The sequence below is a fragment of the Lichenostomus cassidix genome, chromosome 10, assembly GCF_008360975.1.
Source record: "Lichenostomus cassidix isolate B80296 chromosome 10, HeHo_3.0, whole genome shotgun sequence".
Lineage (NCBI taxonomy): Eukaryota > Metazoa > Chordata > Aves > Passeriformes > Meliphagidae > Lichenostomus > Lichenostomus cassidix.
The window spans coordinates 11411034-11433046 of NC_139491.1; the positions used below are offsets into that span (position 1 = coordinate 11411034).

The following is a 22013-nucleotide window of genomic DNA, read 5'->3' on the forward strand; positions in this document are numbered from 1 at the left end:
GATACTATGCCACAGGTTGCAACCATTATTGTGTCCAGCTCTAAACACAGGACACAATAGAACTGAAGTTCTGCCTGGTTTTGCTTGTACTGTAAACAAGTCTGTGCATAATAAATAGATATGGAAGAGTGTGTGCACATGGAAAAAGAACAACAGTTCAGTTCTCAGATTGAAGTCATGTTGGTTTCTGGTTGTGTAAGCTGAGTCTCTTCCACGGGGTTGCAGTAATGCCACAAGAATTTCTGCATGAATTCAGTCCTTATTCTCCCCCAAAGTCTCTGCATTATTTATTTATTTACTTAAAGAAAGGCTTCTCAAGAGAGATTTTAAATTCAAGAAAATTTTAGGTCTCTTTCATCCTTCCCTGAGTTAAAAATATTCCATCACTGGAGCTATTGTACATAACCCTTAAATACCTTCTGTTCCAAGTGAGATCACAGTTCTTTAAATGTAAGACCCTTTTCCCCACTAGATTGGTTTTCTTATTAAAGAAATGTTAATGCTAAAGCTTTGAGTAAATTCAGAAAAAGAAGAATGAAAACATTTTATGAGAATCTTTTACATTTGTGGCCTGACAGTGAAAGACAAGGATGTACGGTGTCCTACTGCCACAGGATATAACACAGCCTTGCTGGAAACAGAATTGAGGCACTGAATTTTCTAAACTTGAGAGTACTAAGCAAAAAAAGATGATTTTTACCTATTTCACAAAAAAATCTGTTTGGACTCATAGTGGTAAACCTACAGAAGAGGCAGCTGAGCCAGCTACGGATTTCCCATAGCAGACATTGAGACAATTTGGACTTCTGCTTCAAACCAGTAACAGACACAAGTACCTTATTCATGCTTCTGTGTTAGACACTTTTAATAACATCAACACCTTTTCCGATAAATCTTTGGACATTAATGTTTCCTGTAATCCCTTAATGCACTCCTTCAAAACAATTGGAAGTTGAGTTTCTTTGAGTTGCCCAAAACTACAGGAAAAAGCAGAAGTATCACAAAGCAGAGAAACCTCCTTTAGTTTGTATGGTCATTCTGAAGAGTTATCAAGCCAAAGGGGAACACAGAGGAAAGAGCACATGCAAAAATATATATCATAGCCAGTAAGTCCTCTCCAATGCCAGTGAAGGACATTATCCTACACAATGCTATTGATAACTTTATACATCCCAATTTTAGCATAAAACTTTTGGACTTCCTTGCTGTTGGAAATTGAAAACACCTTTAGATACACTAGGCAAAGAGTTAGTGTAATTTCTGCTAGTTGTATCTCTAGTCAAATGACAAATCTCTTTCCTTGTCACCAAACACAAATCATAAACTTTGTTAATTTTCTGTTTTACTCTGCAGTCACAATTCTAATCAGCACTAGGCATGTGGAACTCTGTCATTGGCTATTTTGCAGCAAATACACTGAGCTGTAGAGGTAAAATTACAAAATTTTCTTTTCAAAGCAACAGCCCCTGATCTATTACAATAAACAAACTTCCATCTCCAAGCAACTGATCTCTTAGCAACAAGAAGCACCTGCATAAAAGATGCTACAGAGAGTGATCACCAGAAAACCTATCCAGATCTTTAGGAGGAGCACATCAGCAGCCAGGACAGCACTCTCCACAGGCAAAAACCCAGAAGTAACAAGAAGACACAGGTAAATTTTCAATTCATATTCTAGCATTTTTCTTTAAACAGTATGGGTAGGACATTACATAAATGGGATTTATTTTTGTTTTGAGTGGGAAGTATGCCTTCTGGAGCTGCTTTGATCTGCTACTGTAATTATCTTTGTGTAAATTATATGCTGTCACTATTTAAACAGAGTCGGGGTTTTCTTAGTAGAAAATATGCAGGTCTTTGGCCAAATTCTTGGTGTTAAAGCAACAGTAATATGTTATATATTTTGCAAGTATTCTACAAAGTTTCTTTTCTAAATACTGGCACAGTGTTCTTGCAGAATAGTTATCCTAAGAAAGTGTGTTCACTTCGTGCAACCTTTCAAGCTGTTTAGATAACATCAAAAATATTAAATCATTTCAGTTTTTATAGATACAGGCTCCTCAGATTAAACAAAGAAACCTGTTCAGTGTTTCTGCGGTGTCTGATTTAATTCTTTTGACTCAAGTGGCTTTTGTTCATGTGTACCACGACAAAGTTAAGGTATAACACACAGCATGGGACAGACACTGCCAGCTGTTGCTGCACAGCAATGTAGAATTCGTTGGGAAGTGTGTGAATTTTGGACAAACTGACATTTCCAAGCGTCGTTGTCACAGCAGGGAAAAATGGATTGTGAGGTTAAAAAAGTGAGGTAAAAAAAAAGAAGTGAGGATAAAAATCAGGTATAACAAGTCTGGAACTGACCCAGAGAATTTTTTTATTCTACCATGACTTGATTCCTCTCAGCTAGTGCTTGCTGTGGAAAAGTGCTGTCTTTCGTCTAGCTGCTACATCTCAGTTAACAAGTGTATCTAATTAATAAAGTCATTTGCAAAAAGAATTATTTGATAATAGTCATGCATTATTTCTTAGTCTTGTGTTTTCAAAAACCCAGGTAAACTTTTCTTTAGGATTAATGTACATACTTTGATAGAATACTTGATAATTATAGCCAGAGGAAAAAAAGTCAAAAAATTAATTCACATTTCTTAGAGAGACATCCCTTCTGTGTCAACTAATTTTTTGTTGAAATTGATCAAGGTATTTGCTAGCAGTAACACAACAGCAGAAATACAGCCTTGGCAGAGAGAGCAGTTTTTTGTCTGACAAATCTGAAACAAAACACCTGCCCAGCAGTGATAGAAATAATAGCAGCTACCTACAGAAAACCCTGCTCATCCAGGTCTGCTCTGCCACACTCATAACAAGGAAGTGTGAGAAAATGCACCTCAGAGATATTTCAGTTGCCTATCCACAACTCATTTTCTGGTTAGTTTTGAGTTAATTAGAGTTTCTGGTGTTCTAGTGAAACTTTGAGGTAGGCAGGCAGTAAAACACAGTCCTGCTGCTGCTGCAGAAGTTTGCACAATCCCCCAGCTCTTTTGGATGGCTTACAAGCACTGACACAGCTATTGTGCCTCAGGAGAAGGTTTGTTTCAGATTAAACCCTTGAACCATCTAATGTGGATGGTACTTTTCATGGACATTATGGTGGTTCATTAGCCACAATGTGACCTTTTGTGAAAGTACTAAAACTGGCAAGTTATTTTTCCAAATCACACATCAACCACCGAATAAAAACACAAAAAAAGAGGCACTGGTCTTGCTATAGTAATCCAAATAAATATCAATATTCGAATGGGGTCTTACATTGACAGAAGTTATTTTTAATGTATTTGCTTCCCTGGCAATGGGTTTAGTCTGCACTGACCAGTTAAGTTCCAGTCATATGCCAGCACTGGGTGGTGCTAAGAAAACTGATTGTCCAAACTGACTCCAGACAGCAGGAATGTCAACATTAACCACAGTAATTGTAAGGTTGCAGTTCCAAACTTCTCTGCCCCTTGGAACTCGCTGTACACTTTGAGTAGAAGGGGTGACAAGAAATGGAGTTTTGTGGACACTGAAGACAGAGCTGTGGCCACCAGCAGCACTGAAACAATGCAATGCATTTTACAGGTGCCATCAAAGGCAGCTGAGAGAACTGAAAACCCTCGAGAAACAGGCTCTAGGGAGAGATCCTATCCAGCTGTGAAACAAGGTAACCCCGTCGTAAGAACACTCACTAAAATTAAAAAACAAAATTCCAAATAATAGCAGACACATCACGTGTAACAATCTTTCTTATCTCATGGTACAGACATGTTTTCAACACTGCAAAATCATGGATGTGTTCTGCATTTCTCTTTCCTTTGCCCTCTGACACAATGTTAGTCTCCTACCTCCTCATTTCCTTGTCAAGAGCCCCTTCAGATTGCCAGGATGATCATTACTGAATTCCCCCTTCCAAGCTTCTGCTGAAAGCTGTCATCTCTTGCTTCTCTTTTCCTCCTCCTCTAACCTAAACAACAGATGAAGTTGTAAGTGCTATTTAGATTAGATTTCACAGTAATCAAGTGGTACAGGATTATTCTACAAGGCTATAATAATCATTCAGCACTGCTAGAATACATTTCCATAGCAATTAGATATGCTTGACCTCTACAGCTACACAAATTCTAGCCCACTTACTCAAACTCTAGAAATTACTGAAAAAGGGATTTTTCCCCCTCATTTTCACATTTTACCACATTTATCTTCCTTTTGAGATGCAGGGAATTGAGTTAGAAGTAGAAATTAGTCCTAAATGAGGCAGAGTGCTTTAGAAACAGAGTAATGAAGACACCTAACTCTGAAATGTCTGCTCTGCATATTGTGATTGCAAACCCATCTATGATGAGATGTCTGATCAGATCAAATCAAAGGATCAGATCACTAAAACACAGTGCAAAATAATTAAGTGATAAAAATAAGTAATAAAAAAGTGAAAAATAATTGAGAAAATGTACTATGAATCAAAGACATAAAATGTCACAAGAGGAATGCAACGTCATATAACCAATAAATTGTGATGGAAAACTCTCAGTGCTATCCTCATTGCATCCTGAGAGAATTGCAGCATGAGAATTCCAGGTGGCAATTTCCAGGGTGACACTAAATGCAGTCTGATGCTTACAGAGTAATTTACCTCTCACGTTATAAGGAATGGTAAGGTTTAAAAAGTCTTCTGATGTGTTCTCAAATTTAAACCCCACAGCTTTTCAAGGAAACAAGAGAATCCCTCTGTCAAGGATGTGCAAATGCTGTACACCTAGAGATAATTATCCCCTTCAAATCAGTTAAAACCTACTACTTTATTTTTCAGAGATGCTGTGCCTTCAGTCTGTATCAACTTAGGCAAACATTGTGGTACAATGGGAGCAGATTTGTAAAACAAAATGGTGTTTTGAGTGAAATAAGTCTATTTTTCCAAACTGTTTAAACCTAGGTAAGTTGCTTCAGATGCTGCTAATACTGGTTACTAATACCTGGGAATTTATAACAAGTAGCAGATTTTTTTCTGTCCTGACAGATAAACCACTCCAAAGGAAACAACTCCAGGATGTAAGAATGGTACTTCAAGAGCTTTCAAGAAGTTTTATGAGCTCCTCCTTCTCAAAATTAACAGAGATTTTCAGCTCCAATTCTATACTATGATTTTATGAATTTGCCCTTTTACTGACAGAGTCCTTAGGTACAAAGCTCCAACTGGAATAAGAGGTGTCAATACAGCCATCCTTCAGACATATGGGCTTTTCTCTTTACTGGGGACCTTGTCATCATTCCTTATATCACCTTTAGCAAGAAAATGTTTAACACAACCTAGAATTTTCTCCTGGTGCTTTGTAGCCAAAACTCAAGAATCAGCAATGTGAAGGGCCCTCTGCTGGCAGCTGCTTCCCCAGGGGTTGAGATCCATAGTTGCTGTCAGGTCACACAACCTCTCACATCCATCTGTTCTCTCACAAAAAGACTCTCTTATTATAAGTCTCTTTTCCCCCACTAGAGAGTTGGATTTTAAAAGCCTTTTCTGCCCCATCCCTCCTCTGCCGTGCAACAATGAGAAGCCTCTGCTCTGAGGCACACCTCACCCAGCTGCAAGGGAGGGAAAATTACTGAGAGCCCAAAATGAGCCAGGCTGGTGGAACCTTTCCTGCCCAGTGGCCACTCCAGCTCAGCTCCAGTTCTAACGTTTTCTGTCTGTTAAAATGGCTTTGGCTGGATTTTATGAGGAGAGACTTAACTCATGGACAGTTTTTTAAAAATGCAATGGATATAAGTAGGATAAGCAGTTCAGTTGAAATATTTTTAAGGTGAATTTTTCATGTCCCAGTTGGTTTTTGCAATGAAAAAAGTGGTTCAAAATGCAATCCCTGAAAGTCTGCTTGGATCATACTCAGTGAAATGAAGCAAAGAGCTTCTCAATACAGGAAATACCAACTTTTTAAGGTCTTGAGAAGCCTCTTTAACTAAAATCAGACTTTTTCAGATCACTTCAAAAGTGTAAAAAGGATCCAAACCTAAGACTCTGCCTTTTATAATTTTATCTAAATGGCAGCACAATCCACTATATAAAAATTATAAACATAACAGCAAGTTGCACACTGATGGATTGGACTTATCACAGAAAAACAAAACTTTTCTTTCAATAAAAATTACAAAATTATGAAGCTGGGGAAATCAAGAGTCTAAAACCCAGTCCATTGCTATCTCTGTATTTTGAAAAAACTGAAATCTGCCTCCATTCCTCTGTCAAAACAAAGATAAGCTTTAGCTGTGAGTATTTAAGAACTGAGCAAGATCAAAACTCAGGGTGGATTTTTAGAAAATAAAAGGGAGAGACTCATTCTTGCAAAGTACACTGTGCAAACATCTCAGGACCTTGAACTCTGCCAGGGCTCACCCTGCAGATATATTATTCCTAGATACACTTTTGGAGGTATGAAATTGGTTATTTCACAGCACCCAAATGCATAACCAGCTCCATGCTTTTCCTCACAGTGAATACGAGGCAGTGAAATTACTGTATACACATCAGAAGGTCTTGAAGATGAAAAAAAAACCAGAAATGACAATGTACATCAGAGCCTATCTGTGGCAATGGAGTACAAACATGAAGTTTATGCAGATCCAGAGAGAAAGCAACAACAAAGTGGAGTTATATGGCTCAAGCATGGCTGTTTCCCTCTACAGTGCTGTAAACTCATATTAGTGAAAGGGACTGAAGCTGATAAAAGTATTTACACAAACCCACAGGCATGCTTTTGCTCTGGTAATGAATAGCATTCAAGGAAATTTAAACTAATTTAAAAAACCATGATAAAAATTCTTGTGATTACAAAACTTCTTTTCACAACACACAAAACAACAGCTGGATGTGTCCAGAATGTGATCTGTCTGTGGACACTCTCAGAAGAGGAGTGCTGCTCTCTGTTTCAACAGCAGGCATGTTTCTAAATGGTCACCTGGCAGATTGGTCATTTTGGATCACAAAACCCCAGAAACCTGGCACAGAAATCATCCGAAATGCTGGAGCACTGCAGGCACCTACAAAGTTTTAAGCCACTATTTGGTCCCTTCCCCACACTCTCTTCCTATGCTCCATACATTTTCTACCTCCACCATAAGCACCAGGCTTCTCCCTGTCTAGAAAATATCTATCCCATCCTTGGCTTAGTTTACCATAATTACAGCACTGATGGGCACTACAAAGCAAGCTCTCATTTGCTCTGCAATGGGACCAAAGCACAAGACAAACAAGAAAGCGCTTGCTGAAAGCAAATTGTATCCAAAGGCTTCCTGTTAGTAAATAGATCCTTCAATTTTGAAATATTGTTGCAGGAAGAAACAAAAGGAAATCTATTCTTAGTTATTGCCAGAGTAGAATTAAAATGTTTTATTAAGAAAATCCTGTGCAAACTCAAGCAGTACCTTTCCACAGTTAAATGACTTCTCACTCTTATTCCTTCTCAGGTAAAATTGCTGCTTATATTTTAATTCAAAAACACACCAAAAAACTTTGACTGAATACTTCTATTCTCTTTATGCACCTGTCTGCTGTCTTAGGGTTTTCTTTCCTGCACTGAGTTCTGGTTATAGTCGGAGTAAAAATAAGGTAACAGACAATCTATGATCCTGTTTGCTATGGCATATATTATATTTTTCAAATAATTTAGCAGAAGAACCATAAAGAAATGCAATACATTATATTACATTATGTTATACTCAAAAGGTGGCAATAAAGAAAAAAAGCTGTAATACGTGTTTCAAACAAAAAACTGCAGTACTGGTGTACTTTATCAACATCATTGAAAACTACCATAGTTTTTCTGGAAATTCAGGAATACTGGCACTACAGGCATGCAGGAAGGGAACAGCTAAGAGAGACAAAAGCTGGCAAGTGAAGTCATTCAATTCTTCCACATGTGCTGAAAGTTTAATTTCTTGTGTTTTGGTTAGAGATTCGCAAGGAGTAAACCTTATGTTTGGCCAGCCAAGTCAATATCAGAGATAAAATGTCTGTCAGCCAAAGTATCCAAAACTATGCTTCAACATCAAGGTCAGCAAACCTTTGTTATTCCCAAGCAAAACGAGTGTCTGCTTCATGTCTCTCCTGACTGGTGCTGAAGCCTGTCCTGGCAGGCCCTGCAGGCAGCCTCTCTGCCTATAAAGCTTCAGCAAGAGCTCATTTGCTCATCTGTAGGAACCACAAAGGGCTTGAGAGGAACCAAGAAAAGCTGAACACATCTGAGCTTTGACAACCTCTGCCTGTCTCCCTCTTTCTCTCTCTCTCTCTCTCTCCCCCTCTGAAGCAAAGCAGAATCTCTTGGAAAAGATGGTCCTGGAAACCCTGAATCCAATGCACTACAACATCACCAGCCTGGTCCCAGACACAATGCCAGTGGCCACAGTGCCCATCCTCATCCTCATGTGCTTTCTCTTTCTGATATGGAATCACGAGGAAACTTCATCAATACCAGGTAAGTTAACTTTAGCTATAGTGCCACAGAAATGCTGTCAGAGTAATTTCTGTTTGTTTCTCAAATTTAAGTGAGAAGGTAATGCTGAATGATGATTGTACGACAACAAAATTTATTATGAATCAGTTTAAATAATACCGATTTTTGAAAATTCCTGATAAAGGAAATCAGGCTTATTCTAACCTCAGAACTTCCTTATAATTGTTTCTTGGCCATGTAAGTATATGACATTCAGTTTTCAGCTTTATTATGTGCATGCTAGAAAGACATAATACTATTTTACAAACTCTAGATGTTCCCATTTTCATGTGCATTTTAAACTTTAAACATCTTTTAAAGTTTAAATATTTCTAAATTACTTTTACTCTAAACAATTACCTACAAAGCTATTCAGATTTTAGTAGGTAATCAATCTTTTTCTCCATCTTTAATATTGGAGAACCCTCCAGAACAGACCATCAAATTTCCTTTGCATTTATATTCTGTAATGTTTTGGGGCTTGTTTAGACATGACTGAATCAGTTTATCTTTCACCAGATGCACTGCAATGAAGGAGAGCAGTGCACACATCTCTCACAAGAGTTGGACAGGAATAACCTAAACCAGAACAGTGACTCCTGAATTAAACTCTGAGAAATGACCCTTGCCAGAAAGATAATTTCTTCTTTCCAGGATGTAGCCATTGTCCCTCCTAATGTGAGCAGCAGGTGGAAGTTGTACAAGGAAGCAATGAATGTCTTTTGTTGGAGGCACCACTGAAAGGCTCCCTTTAGATATCAAGCGAGACTTCCCCAGCACAGATGGCATTTCTGTGACAGTGTCAGACCAGCATTGTTTGTGTGAAGCTCAGACTGTGACTGTCTTGCTGAAAGTCTCCTTTCAAAAGGAGATGCTCAGAGGTGTTTTCTTGTCCATGAGCACTGCTGAGACCAACCCTCTGTTCCCCTGTTTCCTAGGGCCAGGATACTGTATGGGAATTGGGCCTCTCCTCTCACACGGCAGATTTCTCTGGATGGGAGTGGGGAATGCCTGCAACTACTACAATAAGACATATGGAGAATTTGTCAGAGTTTGGATCAGCGGTGAAGAAACATTTATAATTAGCAAGTAAATCCTTATTTTCTATGCTTAATACCTTGAAAAGCCTTATCACATCTTTATAACCTCTTCGTTACTTTTTTCTAAAGTAGAACTGAAGTTATTATTTTCAAAAATTGTCCTAACAAAAACCTTTTACTTACTGCTATTCACAGACTTTTTTTTAACTTTGTATTTGTTTAAAAAATCTGCTATTGCACTTTTGATGAATTCTCTTAGTATTTTTTTGTGGAAAGGGAAGCACTGTGGCTCTCTCCTCCAAATAATTTACCATCTATTTTACTATTCCATTTCATATTAGGATTACATTCAGTTCAGGAATCTAGACTGACTGCAGTGTGAGATTAAGTAAAATTTAATTTTCTGTGCTCTTAAGTTTCTCCTTAAAGTGGTAGTAAATGCTTGAAGGTTATTACTCCAATTCAGCAATTTAATTAAACAAATACAGCATTATAGTATTATGAGTAATTCCACTCCCATTAATGGGATTATTCATAGGCTTCAATTATACACAGTATTAAACATAATAATAAACTGCAGTCTATCATTTTATTAGCTCCAGTGGACGATTGCTTTCTTCTTACATTGGATTATTGTAAGTCATGCCATGAAAAAGAAAAGAAAAAAAAAGAGCAGTAAAATGTTTACCACGTGAAATTGCTAAAGAATCAGAACCTCTTTAGTAACAATGTCAATCAATTCATACTTTCATTATGTAAAAGCTTTTAAAAGACAGTGCAGCATAGAGACTCATCACAGAATTTGCCATGCAGTGCCAGTCAGCTTCATCTCTGTTTTAACCTCTGTAGAATGAAGTAATCACGACAGAGGAATTGTTTACATTCCTATCTTCCATAGGTGTTGCAAAAATCAACTAATGCAGTGAAATGTTCTGATAATGCTATAAATGCTTTGAAAATATTGTGAACTCTTCTTGCTGTCTTTCCCTGTCTGTGCTACCAATTCACCAGAAACAAACCAGGAGTGCTGCTAAACAATGCCAGATTTACACTCAGTGCATTGCTTCTCTTCAGACATATTTTGCTTTAAATCATTGACTGTACAAAGAAAACAAGTATTTAATTTCTTTTTAAAGCAAGGATATAGAATAAAGTTTTCAGCGGCTGCTAAATCCATCGTGAAACTAAACACAACCTGGCTTCTGTAAAAGAAAACCAATGTCATCTTTCTTAACCCATGTCATCTGAACTTTTAGCATCAAATCTAATACTGAGGTGCTGATGTGCAGAGAGAAGGATTTGCAGTCTTGGTTACAATAGCTGATGTCTTTTGAAGGACTTCATTTTGTAAGGAAAACCTGCTTATCCAAGGTCATCTGACAAAACCCTTCCTTGAAACATTACCAAGTGTCTCCTGCATGGAGATACATGGGATGGGAAGAGGAAAAATGAGCCTGCTGCACCTTTTCCTTTCTGGGGACAGCTGTAGAATTCAATGACACCTTTCCATGTTCAGGGAAATACAGATGGTGTGCCCTGACATGGGAAAATCCTTAAAGCAAACTTTACCTCTAGGTCATGCAAAACTATAAAATCCAGCACATTTGCAGTCAATAGAGAAAGTCACATTCACATTATTTGACTGAAAAAATTAACTAAACCCATGTAAGAAGTGTGGGATTTGGCCTGCGGACTATACATGGTAAAGAAAGAAACATATTGTTTCATTTCAAATATTTTTTCTGATTTTCTTTCTTTTTGTTGGATTCTGTTTGATCAGATTTTCATCACATCCACATTTCTGAAATGCTGGCTCCCTCTAAAGGAAATGATATCTTAAAGCAGAAATGCCGTCTGCCAGCAGCTGCAAATTACCTTTTTGACTGTAAAAAGAATGATACATATCATGGATTTCCCTTACATGTCTACTTAAGAATATTTATTATTTATGCCACACATACCATCATGCTATGATGATGTATATTTAAGTGATCCATGTATATTTATGCTTCAGTATGTGTCTGGAAATAACCAAAGAGCTACAAAAGCATACATAGTATTGACTAGACACAAGTAAACCTCTAATTTTGTACACAGCAAATATTTTACCTTATCCTCTGAAATATTTGACATTGGTTACTGCCTGAGTGTAATAGCTACACATTCTACACAGACAGACTATTCAGTTTAAAATCCTCCATTAACTATTTGCATTCTAATTGAAAAATAGTTTAAATCTGAACAGAATACATTATTGCTCTAATATAAATTCTGAAGGCATTGATCGTCAAGATTTTTAATCATGTAAAAGGAACAACATTTCGTGTTAAGCATTGTACTTCCTGCTAAATTAAGAATGCAAGTCAGCACTTGGGAGCAACTGTAAAATGTCAGAATACAAATGCTATATTCAGCCTATCAAACAGTTTTTTTATTTGAGGCTTTTTCCTCCCTCCTTTCCCAGATCCTCCAGTGTGTTCCATGTAATGAAGCACTGGCATTACGTGTCTCGATTTGGGAGTAAGCTGGGATTACAGTGCATTGGCATGTATGAAAATGGGATCATCTTCAACAACAACCCAGCACACTGGAAAGAAATTCGACCCTTTTTCACCAAAGGTAATTCAGTCTGCACTGACACCCTGCAGTACCCAGTCCATCTTGCCTGAAATGCCATTGTGCTCATCTGAAATCCTTATATTTTCCTTTCGAAGGATGATAAACCAGTTGAGTTCCAGGGTGGTTTTATAGCAGTCACTGACACAATAACGTTTGCCATGTTATTGACGCTGTTACACCTACTGAGAGGTTATAAATGAGGTACAATACTTATTTCGAAGCTTTTGCTCATTTTGCACCTCTGTTTCAGCTCTGTCTGGCCCTGGGCTGGTGAGGATGATCGCGATTTGTGTGGAGTCAACCATTGACCACCTGGACAAACTGCAGGAAGTAACCACTGAATTAGGGAACATCAACGTGCTGAACCTCATGAGAAGGATCATGCTGGACACATCTAACAAGCTTTTCCTTGGGGTCCCTCTGGATGGTACTGACAGCTTCATTTTTGTGCCTTATGATGGATCTGAAGTGCATATCAAAGGAAAATTCATTGCTATCACTCAGCAGTTTTGTCTCAAAAGCAGAGCAAGAACAGACCCTTGTACCACCATATAATTAATTGAAATCAATTTCTTATTGTGCTAGTTATAATAGAGTGTTTTATATGACCAAAAGTATACATTAGTCGTCGCTCACTTTAATGAATAGTACCATTTAAAGGGATTTTTATGCACCAATACCAGTATTGTATTATATTCATGACTCTGAAATGTTTCCACCAAACTAAATGATTGCCCTGAAAAGTTCACCTAAAAATTTATGTTTTCTATGATTCCTTCAGCCTCAAACCCTATGACAGAAATAATATTGTCAGGATGTCTAAATTGCCCCATTTCAATGTTCTGCCCTAGCTCTGCTTCTGCTCTCGTGTGGGAAACTCTTTGGCTCTGGCTGACACCACTGTGTCCCTGTGGAATTTACCAAGAGTTTCTACAAAGACCAAGATCTTTCCTACACTGTGCTACAAATGTTACCTAGCAGTTGTTTATCAAATTCCTATGAACTTGGAACAGGACCTTACTATTAATTTTTCTGAGGGATTTTTGTTACTTTGCTATTGACGTTTTTTTTGTTAACATTTATTTTCAGAAAATGCCATTGTGCTTAAGATTCAAAACTACTTTGATGCCTGGCAAGCACTTCTCTTAAAGCCTGACATATTTTTTAAGATTTCCTGGCTGTGCAAGAAGTACGAAGACGCAGTGTGAGTATCAACAGTTCTACAAAGTGTTTGCATAAGGGTCTTTCTTTCTATGAAGGAACATTTTCCTTGATGCTTTCCTCTGCCTTTTAGAAACTAAACTGTGACACTAGCAAAGGTGGCTGCTGGAGTCCTCTGTCCCCAGAGCCAAGACAGAGCCAGATTTGTCACTGACAGAACAAGATTTGTCACTGATGCTACAAGGAGCTGATCTACTGGGGCAGTTTAAATCTTTGTCTGTCCAGTCCCAATTTATTCACCAAACTATCAGTTTATGCACACTGAAATATGGAACTAAATTGAGATCACTGGTTCAGTTCAGACAAAGAAAAGCCATCGTATGGATGGAGTTCTATTTGCTATCTAGCTGAGGACAGTCAGAGTAGGTAACAGCTCCTCAAAACAAGGAAACTCATCTACATTCAGGGCACAGCCCCAGGAGAGTTAACCTGTGAGCAGGTGTCTGTTCTTTGGCTCTCTCAACATGCATTTCTGATGCAACTTTTGAGTTAAAACTTGGTGCTTAGTATGATAATCCATTTCAAGGTTGAGGTTTCTATTCCTCTGTAAGGAACAAACACATTTTACCATCTTCCTCTTTGTGAAAATACAAAATGCGTCTTCCAGTTTTATGATCTTGTTTTCTGTCTTCTGCCAAAAGAGGGCTGGGCTTTGCAAAGAACTGACAATCACTATCTTCATTTTGGATATGTTTTCCATATAGTGAGAGAAATCACTCCTCAGGAAGCACGTGTAATAAATTGCTTTGACAGTGCTGTATAACGCAAAGGTTTGAAGGGGAAGATCAGGTTCATCCAAACTAACTGACAGCTCTTGAGGACAACACACGATTTACCTTCTCTAATTGCTTGCTAGTTTTGTCATGGCACTGATTTTAGGCTTTATTCTGTGATGCTAATACCCAGCAATTATGGTCCAGTTATTACCAGAAAGTGTCTGCAAGTGAATATTGATATTTCAATAGCAGTCTGGCAAAAAAGGACTTATTAACAAATTTCTACTGCGAAGAAAAAAAAAGGTTAAGATTTCTTGACTGAAAGCAATGCAAAGAACCAGCAGAGAACATGAAGACATCTAATATTCTTCTGATAAACTTTGTAAAAAGGACCATTTGCTATTTCTAATACATAAAATATTGATAAATATTGAGATCTTTATAGGGATTGAAGTTTTAAATGCATTTACCCTACAAACACAGTCAAATTATCTATCTCAACAGTAACAAAAACACACTCGAAAAGCCTGAAGATTTCATTCAAAAGCTTTTGAAGCTTTAATTTTTGAAATTTTAAAAAGAATTGCCTTCAAATCTATAATAAATTGAATCCCCCCAAATTTATTACATTTGTTGAACATTGCTTTTTCCACCACTGAAATACAAACTGTTGACACAGTATTACTATTTAAATATGAAAAGTTTAAATTAATTCTACCTTCAAGACAGATTTTTCTATCACTTTTTCTAAATTTTTTTTAGTTTTTCTAAAAATCATCCCTTATGTTCCTTAAATTCATTTTACTCCCTGATAAAATAGAGCATAAAATACAAGGAAATAAAAAAATTCTTTGGAAATGCTGATAAATCTTTAGAAACTCTATTCTTTGATAATATATATATAGACACCTTTTTTTCCTTGTCAGTCTATTCTATAAAAAGAGAATAAGATTTCATTTCAGATTGAGAAGCAATTATTTAAGAATAATAAGAAAACATACCTTGTCTTGGTATAACTACTTTTGAGAGAACCATACAACCATTCTTAGGAATACTTAATTTCTGCCATTCTTAGCTGCTTTTCTCTGTGTTTCTAGTCATACTTTAGTGCAGATATTTATCAACATGTGGGATTTCATCTGTTTTCAGCAAGGACCTTAAAGGAGCGATGGAAATCTTAATAGAGCAGAAACGACAAAAGCTTTCCACTGTCGAGAAGCTGGATGAACACATGGATTTTGCATCCCAGTTGATTTTTGCACAGGTATTGGGACTGTACTCCAAATATGGCCAATTTTGATTTTTCTGTCCTTCTCCTGAGCACAGGATTTGCAATCTAAACTTCACATGCCTCCCTAAAAGTCATGTCATCAAAAAGGGATGCTGATGAGTTGGTGCTGTGGAGTTCCTGACAGTGACTCCAATAGGAATATTTGTATTTCTGGATCAGTGCTTGTCATATGTATTTCATGGCTTAAACAACATCCCTAAAACTCTTGCATCTATCCCTGAGTGTCCTGCACTCTTTCCCTAACCTGTGTGTTTTACTTAATGTATTGCCTTTTGTTTGCAAAGATTCCAAATGCTGTGTATAGCCTATCTTGAATAATCTCTGACAGCTCACAACTCTGTGAGGAAATGCAATAAACTAATAAGAATCTGAGCTAAGAACACACATTCCTGCTTTTCTGTAAGATGATACACACCCATCAAAAGATGAGCTTTCTATTTTTCTCTGAAGGACAAAAAAAATAAACTTTATTTAGCATATTTTTGTCAAGAATTTGTACAGTCTACAGGACCTTTGTTGGCATCAGAGGTCAGCAATCAATATTTTCTCCAAAATTTCCTAATTTTTTTCAGAACAGAGGGGATCTGACTGCTGAGAACGTGAACCAGTGTGTGCTGGAGATGATGATTGCTGCTCCTGATACTCTGTCTGTGACTCTCTTCTTTATGCTAATCCTGATTGCAGAGCACCCCACAGTGGAAGAGGAGATGATGAGAGAAATTGAAACTGTTGTGGGTAAGCAGGAGCTGCAAAGTCAGTGATGGGGGAATATAATTGTGCTTCAGCAGTGATCTAATTTTGTTTATCTAAACCTGAAAATTTTAAACTTTTTCTTCCACTAGAAGTGTTTGCTGTAAAACACACGAACTACTATTATATGTAAAGAATCATATTCAAGAGCAAATGAAAACAAAAATATGAGCAATCTGTAAAATAAAATAAAATAGGAATCATCAGAATTGATAATCTATTAGGAAGAATGTGACATATTCTCTCCTCAGCAACCACAGTGCAAATCAGCATTCACCTCAAGTTTCATTGAAATTATTTTCCATTTACCTTGAAATAGCAAAAAGAGGCACTTGTTTCAAATACTTCTAATCACCAATACTTCTCTGTCATACAATACAGAACTTCTCTAAGTTTCACTGTGACTATAGAAGGGAAAGACTAGATAAAATTAAAATTATATTCTGCTGTCATACATTTTGGTTTCAATTTGGCCTCCTCTAAGTACTAATTACTAACTATTCAAAACACAATCAACCAAGATATTCCAAATTTGTATTCTTCCCCTTCTCTAGACTTCATTCAAAGCCTGACACTGAACCAATATAGAAACTAATTTTATCCACTCTTATTTAAGACTTACTTCTGGTCTGTTAAACACTGGAAAATTTATCACAAGTCTTTTACTTTTTTTTCTAAGGTACTTTTAATAATCCTTCTTTTACTGTCCTCATGAGAGTATTCACTTATTCCTTTTCCCTATTTCTTTCTGAAGCCTTACCCTCCAAGGCAGTAGAATATTGTCTTTGAGAAGATCATTAATTAATAAACTGGGGTTTATGCTGATGAAAAATACACCAGATTTCCTCACTAAGTAAGGCTTCACAAAACTCCTCAGTAACTGTTGGATTCTTCCTACAATTTCAGAACCTGAGAATCTTCAAAAAATATTCTGATATTTGTATAGGGAAGCTGTTAAATTCCTAACCAGCTAATCTCTTCACCATCTGCTTTATTCCACAAGGTGACAGAGACATACAAAGTGATGACATGCCAAACTTAAAAATCGTGGAGAATTTTATTTATGAGAGCATGAGATACCAGCCAGTGGTGGACCTGATCATGAGGAAAGCATTACAGGACGATGTGATCGATGGCTACCCTGTGAAAAAGGGCACAAACATCATTCTCAACATCGGCCGGATGCATAAGCTCGAGTTCTTCCCAAAGCCAAATGAGTTTTCCCTCGAAAATTTTGAGAAAAATGTAAGTTGTCTATCTTATTTCTTACGGAAATTTGGATATTGCTTATTGTTAATGTCTCTTCCTCTTACTTTGCTCAAGGGCTGTGTGACTATAGGACTGTTTTCCCTTTGTTTGATGCCTAGTTAGCTACACAACCTGCTTATAACAGTTGTTAATATTTTTATCAGAGCTGAGCAGATATTTTCCTGTCAAGCTGCCTTTCAAATAAAAAATCATTATAATACACAAAGCAGTTTTTCCAGACATAATAGTTTTGGTTAAAAATCTCTGATCAGATTTGTCAGACACACATGGTATCCCCTGACACTGGACAGAATAGAGGCTTTAGGGGTGAGAGCCATGCCAGCAGCCAACACAGAGCTGAGCCTGCCTGAGCATTCTCTGGAGAGGTGGAGCAGCACAGTAACTTCTGGGAGACTGAAGATCTGGTGGCCACGTTATTTTTTTTTTAATTATTATTTCTAAATAAAAATATTTTATAGACCATAATGAAAAAATTGAGTTTTAACTAACTCAATACTGCAGATGTTGAGTGATTCAGTTGCCATTCAGCATTGAACTTCAATTGTAGATACATTCTAACTACCAGAATAACTAGAATCAAAAGCAATACATGAACATTTCTCCTACTTGTAATCCCCTACTATTCAAATTATGCTTCAGATTATTTACTTAGACCTCTGCTCTTCTGGTCACTGATGAAACAATTGGTTTTGTGAAACTGTGTTTGTTCAGCAATAATCATCTGGAGAGGTTGAAACTGTACTGACAGGTTAGCAGCTGCACACATCAACACCCACAGCAGCAACTCCAGCTGTAAAGAACTAACAGCCTACTTTGATACACTGAAAATGGACTCAGCACTAAAAACACCTGAAGAAATAGCTAAGAAAACAAAGAAATGAGATATGAGGGTTCAAGCCAGAAGAAAGCCTTTAAGGTTTTCCTACTTCTTATCAGAAAGCTAAGGGTACCATGTATGCCACATACAAATAGGAGCATTAATCAATCTGGTTAATATTTCTGAACTGTTTAGTTAACCAGAGCAAACTCTGCACAGTGTAATAAAAACAACAGCTCAAAAAAAGTCTTTGTAGAAAATTCAAGAAGAGAGTAATTAAGTTTATCAAAATTACAATTCATTGTGAATAGATTCCATTTTGCCACCCACTATTTTCATTCCAAGTATTTCTATCAAAAAATGATATCTTGCTTAATTTACAAGTATATTTTGCTACTAAAAATATTTCCCCTTGACCAAATATTTAACTGCACATTTTCTATCTGACTTGATGCATTCTGTTTGCCGCATAATTATGCTGGGAGGCACAATTTTCCTCCAGTTCTCTAAAGGAATAGCAATCCACAGCATTATTTATGATAAGATGCCATTGTTAGAATCTAAACATTTTTCCATTTTCACAGGCTGTGCATTTGCCATTGTGCTGTACTGCCAGCTGCTGTACTTGCTCTGTGTTATAAACACTTGTATTTACATATTATTTTTCAAAAAGCACAGCTCAGTTTATCTGGAAAAAAAATGAACAGGAGACAGTTCTGTCTGTCTGAAAATAAGAAAAAAGGGACTTTTTTTCCCAGATTATTTGATATAAAGCAATCTCTTCCACTCTGTTCTTGTTAAATAGGAAATCAGAACAGAGTTAATACCTCACATTTTTAAAAGGAAGTTATACAGATGAAGAAAAATAATGTATTTATAACCAGACTGTCTTTTTAACTATTTTCTTCAATGTCAATACAAGTAACAGAAACTGGCTGTGCAATCTTCAATAGCTCTGGGAACCCTGCATTTTGTATTTCAGCTGACGGGACAGAAGACAATAATTTTATAAGTGTTATCTCTCTATTAGACATAAAAATAAAATTTTAAACATTTAATTTTATGACAAATTAGTTCTCAGGAACATTAGCTATCTCATTACAAATGTAGTAGATGTGTGACTTTGTGATTATCTTTAGACAAGGCATCAGCCTGTGTTTCAGATATTTATGAGCTTTATAATGAACATTTTCTGAAAAACTTTTTAATGAGCTTCAATGCATTTGAAAATCAGAAGCTTCACTCCATTCCACAGCTTGTGGTAAAACCCCTGTAGTTCCCAGGACAAACAGAGAAACACATGAACAGAATTCAACTGCTGAACTGCACAATCCCTGCCACCTCAGCATTCCAAAAGGCTGTTCCATGCTGCTGGCAGTGTTTATAGCTGGGCCTGGCTTGGGTGGGATTTCCACTCTGAAATGAATGATTGCTCCTAAAAGTTCCTACAAATTTTTCAGCGTATATCTACTACCAATTTCCGTCATCATTGTCACTACTTTCCTGGAGAACAATCTGTCTCAGAGCTGATTGCTCATGCTCTCCCCTGCAGGTTCCCTCACGCTATTTCCAGCCGTTTGGATTTGGCCCTCGGAGCTGTGTGGGGAAATTCATTGCCATGGTAATGATGAAGGCAATCCTAGTGACTCTTCTGAGGCGCTGCAGAGTACAGACCATGAAAGGAAGAGGCCTCAACAACATCCAGAAAAACAATGACTTGTCCATGCACCCCATAGAAAGGCAGCCTCTGCTGGAGATGGTTTTTACACCCCGAAGAAACACAAATGAGAGCCAGGGGGATGAGATGGATCAGCACTAAAGTTACAGGGCTTTCTCAAACACTCATCATTCCTAGTGAAACATATAAAGTAAAATGTCTTGTTGCCCCTAAATGAGTACAGCTGCAGGTGACAACTTGTGCTGCCTGTACAGCAGAGCCACAGGCCACAGCTGGAAAGACTAAAAGTGCAAAATTGTCCTGTTGCAGATGATGCCATGCTATACCATTTCTGACTACATTTTAAAATCATAGAGTTCAAAGTTATGCCTTCCCTTTCAAACACTGCCAGTTCAGAGCTTTGAGGGCCAACAGAAGAACATACCTGATGGGCATTTAATTCCAGGACTACATGAGTCCCTTGTCTCCTACCTCCCCAAAGCTGGATCTAGCAGTTTCTGACTACTGCAAAAGCTCTAATTATGTTTTTGATAAGATCTGAATGAATATTAGTTAATTTCAAGACTAAGAAACAATTTAAAATATTTAAAACATCTATAAGTTGTAAAGAAATGTTTGAATGAAAAGGCATTCAAACATTTTTCTTTACTGTTTTGCTGTCCTATTAAGAGAAACCAAAGATTTACAGTGCCACACAGATTTTACCAATAGCAGTAATTTTCAGAGTACCAGATAATAATGGCAGTATAATTGGGATAACTGTTCTATGTTTTTAAAACCCAGTGTCCTGCTGCAGGGGACCAGTAAACATCTTAGTAAAGGCCAGGGGAGAATGAGCTCATGAATATGAAACATTAACCACCAGTATTACATGCGTGGGGCAACACTCAGCCCCACCTCCTCCCCTGATCAACTGTAGAAATTTCCCACCTCACCTCAGTTTGGTGAAGAAGGTCAAATTCCCTCTAAGCTGCCTAAGTTGTGCTAACTCCTTTTTTGACCTGGTCACCTGTAGTGACAAAGGAGAAAAGTTCTAAAGTAACAAGCAGATTTCTAGAAAATGTTTTTCGAGGTGTTTTGCATACACAGGTTTTTATTTTAGCTACAAACCAGGCTGAGGTTTATACTTAATCCTTAAAAGGAGGAAGTGGCAACTACTCAACATTTTTGTTCAGAATTGACCCATCTTGAAATCTGTACAACAATCTGGACATTGATATCTCTACTAGCCTAATGAGGAGTTGCTAGTTGTGTCAAGAAGAAAAAAAATCTTCCTGGCTTAATGACAACATTCCTTGACAGAGACTTTCCATTTTCATTAAGCTTGAGTTTTCATACTGTGTAACACAAAGAAAGGGATTTTCCAGATGAAGTGCCTGGATAAAGACAACCAACCAATGTACAATAGGCTTTATATTAACCTTTTCCTTCCAAGTCATTTAAACTATGATAGAAGGGGGGAAAATGGGGGGGGGGGAGTTGTAAGAGAAAAATTGTCTTTATTTTGAAAATACAATTATAATTAATTAATCTATTCCTTCAGACCATTGATCTCAGGCACAATTCCAGCAAAACAGCAGAAACCCAACAAATTATCATGGGTCCAAACCACAGGTAATGGATTAGGGAATTGTGACAAAGAAGAGGAGCTGCATATTTAGGGTAGTTCTCAAAACAACGTATAAATTTTCTACAGTAATTAAAGAATAAAATCAAACTTGAAAGCAGAAGTTTATTGCAGCTAGGTTACTTTTAAAACCTTTTCCTTAACATTTGCATTATACCAAAAATTACAATAGTGAAGTGCAGTCCTGTACCACCTGGCTGTATGTTCTGTACATACAGACAAAATTGGGTGGTTGAAAACACATAGAAATAGGATTTTATGGTTAGACTTGATGGTTTTTTCCAAATTAAAGGATTCTATGTTTCTAGGTCTTCTATTTTTTAACTACTGAAATGACATAATGCCATGAATCTTCAGAATATCTAATGTAACCTCTGTTTCTCCATTCTTTGTACCCTTTAAACTAGGAAATTGTTAGAGCAGCTGGGAGAAGAAAAGACAAAAAAAAAACCCAACCAGGTTTAAAACC

General features: G+C 37.1%; 1 protein-coding gene across 2 annotated transcripts; it reads left to right on the forward strand.

Annotated features, from left to right (window-relative positions):
• The first annotated feature begins 1543 nt into the window (after positions 1-1543).
• On the forward strand, positions 1544-21482 carry CYP19A1 (cytochrome P450 family 19 subfamily A member 1). 2 transcript variants are annotated; one of them, XM_085070628.1, is made up of 11 exons: positions 1544-1654; positions 3619-3700; positions 8331-8498; positions 9455-9605; positions 12021-12175; positions 12426-12602; positions 13265-13379; positions 15262-15376; positions 15976-16138; positions 17157-17398; positions 19792-21482. In XM_085070628.1, the coding sequence occupies exons 3-11, from the start codon at positions 8354-8356 to the stop codon at positions 20056-20058; spliced, it is 1530 nt and encodes a 509-aa protein (XP_084926754.1). In that variant the 5' UTR covers positions 1544-1654; positions 3619-3700; positions 8331-8353; the 3' UTR covers positions 20059-21482. The 2 variants fall into 2 exon arrangements, with proteins under 2 accessions (XP_084926754.1, XP_084926753.1); XM_085070627.1 differs by lacking the exons at positions 1544-1654; positions 3619-3700 and having other exon boundaries at positions 7939-8498.
• The last annotated feature ends 531 nt before the right edge of the window (positions 21483-22013 follow it).

Coding starts and splice junctions, on each gene's coding strand:
- CYP19A1 (XM_085070628.1), top strand. CDS start 8,354: ATGGTCCTGGAAACCCTGAATCCAATGCACTACAACATCACCAGCCTG. Junction 12,176..12,425: donor TCGACCCTTTTTCACCAAAG/GTAATTCAGTCT, acceptor CCTCTGTTTCAG/CTCTGTCTGGCCCTGGGCTG. Junction 12,603..13,264: donor CCTTGGGGTCCCTCTGGATG/GTACTGACAGCT, acceptor ATTTATTTTCAG/AAAATGCCATTGTGCTTAAG.